Source organism: Belonocnema kinseyi, chromosome 7 (assembly GCF_010883055.1).
Source record: "Belonocnema kinseyi isolate 2016_QV_RU_SX_M_011 chromosome 7, B_treatae_v1, whole genome shotgun sequence".
In the NCBI taxonomy this organism is placed as follows: Eukaryota; Metazoa; Arthropoda; class Insecta; order Hymenoptera; family Cynipidae; genus Belonocnema; species Belonocnema kinseyi.
Genome location: NC_046663.1, coordinates 51,196,423 through 51,199,952, shown reverse-complemented (window position 1 = coordinate 51,199,952; position 3,530 = coordinate 51,196,423). Strand labels below are relative to the sequence as shown.

The 3,530-nt window shown below is 37.0% G+C and overlaps 1 protein-coding gene across 1 annotated transcript in view; it reads right to left on the bottom strand.

Moving 5' to 3' along the window:
• Positions 1–2,752, bottom strand: part of LOC117176454 (putative sugar lactone lactonase YvrE) — a 16,036-nt gene extending 13,284 nt beyond the window's left edge. The window contains exons 1-3 of the mRNA XM_033366696.1: positions 2,623–2,752; positions 2,099–2,305; positions 782–997 (exon numbers count right to left, since the gene is read on the bottom strand). Of these exons, the coding sequence (XP_033222587.1) occupies positions 782–997; positions 2,099–2,305; positions 2,623–2,752 (553 nt within the window). The remainder of the gene's footprint in view (positions 1–781; positions 998–2,098; positions 2,306–2,622) is intronic.
• Between the last annotated feature and the right edge of the window lie 778 nt (positions 2,753–3,530).

The window sequence follows — 3,530 nt, the reverse complement described above, 5'->3', positions numbered from 1 at the left end:
TTTTGTAGAATACGTTCTTAACTACTTATTTTTCGACCCGGGTCACACACTCAATAATTAGAAATATGTTTATTATTTACAAAGTTTAAATTTCAAAACAGTCCTTGTAGGTGACGTCTTGAAGGACCTGGTGCGCAATCCGGTGTACCCGGATCATCGACTCACCATTGGTAGTTCTTTTGGCAGTTGGCACAATTTAAATTTTTAAAAAGTTCTCGTAGAATACGTCATAAGCAATCTGGTGTTTACGACCCGGTACACCCGCGCCGTCGACTCACTATTTGGAATTGTTTTCGTTAATCATAAAGTTTAAATTTCAAAAAAGTTCTTCTGGATGACGTCTTGAACTTGAAATCTTTCCGATTTCATTGGAAATTATTTTGGCTGTTAGCGCGGTTTAAATGTTTTTAAATTTCTCGCGGATGACGTCTTAAACGACGTGGTGAACGACTCGATTCACCCGGGTAGTGAACTAAACATTCAGAGACGTGTCGGCTATTGGCAAACCTAAGATTGTAATTTTTATCTCTGGCTTATTTTTTCTAACAATTGGATGTTTTAAAAGGATTTATACGTGTTTGGTTTGTTTTCACAATGGAAGACGGACAAGAGCAAGGCTTGCGCCATGCTACCCTTCAGGCGTGACCCATGCTTTGGCCAGACATTTCTAAGCGTATTGCTGTACTTGAGCCATGCAATCTTTTTTCATGCGCTGAATTATTCTTTGATTTGAAATAGAGAATTTTTAACCTCAAATAGAAATTTTTTGTTCAAAGCTTACCAATAATTCTTCTTGTTGCCGGATCATAACCGTATGACAGGATTCTATTATTCATACCATCACAGTAATAGATTTTGGTACGATCGTTCAGATGCCACACAATTCCATTGCTGAGAGGAATTCCCGGAATGATCAGTTCTATAACGCGCGGAGTACGATACCGTAGATGAAAAAAAAACACTTTTCCCGTATTTGATCCATCTACTTTAGCCGTCCCTGGAATACAATATAAAATTTTAACTATAATAATTAACTGAGGGAAAACAACTCTTCTAATCCACTGGACCGAACAGTTATCCGAACTACTAATCCGACAAAATCAAATTAGTTTATATTAATTTCGGTAATAAATCAAGCAATTAACTTTTGTTCTAGTGTAATTAAGATAATCAGAGTATATTTTATACGCAAAATGTTTTTGAACTATTTATTGGAAAATATTTTTTTTTGTATTCACTTATTTGAAAATTTGAATTTTTGGTAGAGTATTAATTTCTTTTGTTGAAAATTCGTCTTTTTTATATTCAAAATTATACAGTCAAACTTCGTTTATTGCAACTCCTTCGAAACGTAAACATCTCGTCTATTGCAATTCGAGCGGGGACCCCACCACTCCACGTATCCGGAAGGTGGTCTCACAATACATTTCTGTTTCCAGGTTGTCATTGGCTATAAGGAACATGTGACGATCAGTGGTGGGAGTCGGGGAAATTGCGAGAAACGATGTTTGCAATAAACGAGTCTTGCAATGAACGACGTTTGACTGTATTTGCAAATTTAATAAAAATTTTGAAACTTCGTTATCTTTTTGTTGGAAATTGGTCTTCTTATTTGTAAATTAAACCATCTAATTTTCAGTTCATAATTTTATTAATCATTTTCAGTGAAAGATGCAACTACTTGGTTCAAAATCCATGTATTTTGTTAAAATCTAATCCTTTTTAATTGATAATTCGCGTAAGTTAATATTAATATAAAGTGAATCTAGCGTAATCCTTCGTCGCTCGAACGTACTTTTGGGAGTTGTTTTCCTTTGTATTTAAGGCCACGAGATGCGTGGATCTCATGACCAGACTCCTTCCTCACGTTTTATATGTTTTTCGTTTTTTTCAAATTCATTAAAATTTAGGACCAGAAACACGTTTCTTATTTCTCTTTATTTATTATCTCGAATTTTCAACTCGGCGTGACGCATCTTGTAAAAATAAGTTAGGAATTAAAAAAAGTATCGGCAAGGAAGAAATCTGAAACACATGACCCAATCGTCTCATAGCTTTAACTTAAAGTCTAAACTCAAATCTAGTATATTTTTCTTACAAAAACATAGTCCGCCAAACGGGTCGGCAATCCCATAATTGATTGCTTCATGTGGCGGTAGTTTTATTTCGTCATATTTCAACAACATGTGATTGTTAGTATCTGTTTCAGCATTCCAGTAGATTAATATGATTTCATTATTATAACTGACCAAATAATGGTGGGCATAGTCTTTAACCGGAATAGCAAAAGTTAGGGGACCGTGACCTGTGAAAAAAAAATTGTTCTTAAAAATTACTCAAAGTAGGTGTCTAAAACCTGAAAAAAAGAATTCGTAGACTTATAATACATAAATAAGTCGCTAAAACCTCCCCTCCAATACATTCTTTGCCCTCCTCCTCTCAGCTTTTATCACTTTCCCTCCCCACACTTCAAACTTCACTTTCAATCACTTTTTATATTACTTGCTCCATGAATAATAGTTTTTATACTAAAAATCTAACTAAGATGTGTGGCTATTAAATAACGGAACTGCTGTTAAAACTTTTTTTATTTGTCACCAACTACAGTAGAATTTTTTTCACCTTCAATGTACTCCCCTTGGCAATCTCTACACCGCTCCATACAAATCTTCCATTGGCTGAAGCAGTGATGGAAGTCCACTTCTCTCAGCTCGTTCAAAATCCCCACCGCTTTTAATTTAACTGCTTCCATACTTTTAAATCATGTCCCCTTCAGCGCCGGCATGACTTTGGATGATAAAAAAAAGACACAGGGGGAAAAATCGGGTGAATAGGGTGGATGGTCTAACACAGTGATACCATATTTTGCGAAAAACGCCTTCACGGACAAAGCAGACTGGGCTGGGGCATTGTCTTGGCGAAGCTTCCATGATTTGGTCTTCCACAAATCGGGTCTTCATTTCCTCACACGCTCTCGAAGGACAGTAAGAACCTTGATGTAATAATGCTGATTAATGGTCTGACCCTCAGGGACCCAGTGAAAGTAAACAATGCCTCGAAGATCACAAAAGACAATCATCATTGTTTTGAATTTGGTTTTGCTCATCTTGGCTTTTTTTGTCCTTGGGGAGTTCGGGCTCTTCCAATGCATGGATTGGCGTTTTGTTTCGGGGTCGTGGGTAAAAAGCCACGATTCGTCAAAAGTGATCACTGTCTCCAAGAAGTCTGGATCGATGTCGATGTTGTTTAAAATGTCATCGAAAATGTTCATTCGTGATACCTTTTCCTCATAAGTGAGAAGTTTCGGCACCATTTTGGAGCAAGCCTTCCGCATGTTGAAGGAATCATGCAAAATCTGGTGGACACATTCCTTGTCGATTCCTGTGATTTCGGCAACTGCTCGAATGCTTAGAAGACGATCTTTGCGAATGATTTCACCGATTTCTTAAATGTTTTGATCAGTTTTTGAAGTTATGGGCCGTCCGGGGCGAGGATCATCTTCGGTTGTTTCACGTCTCTCTTTGAACCGT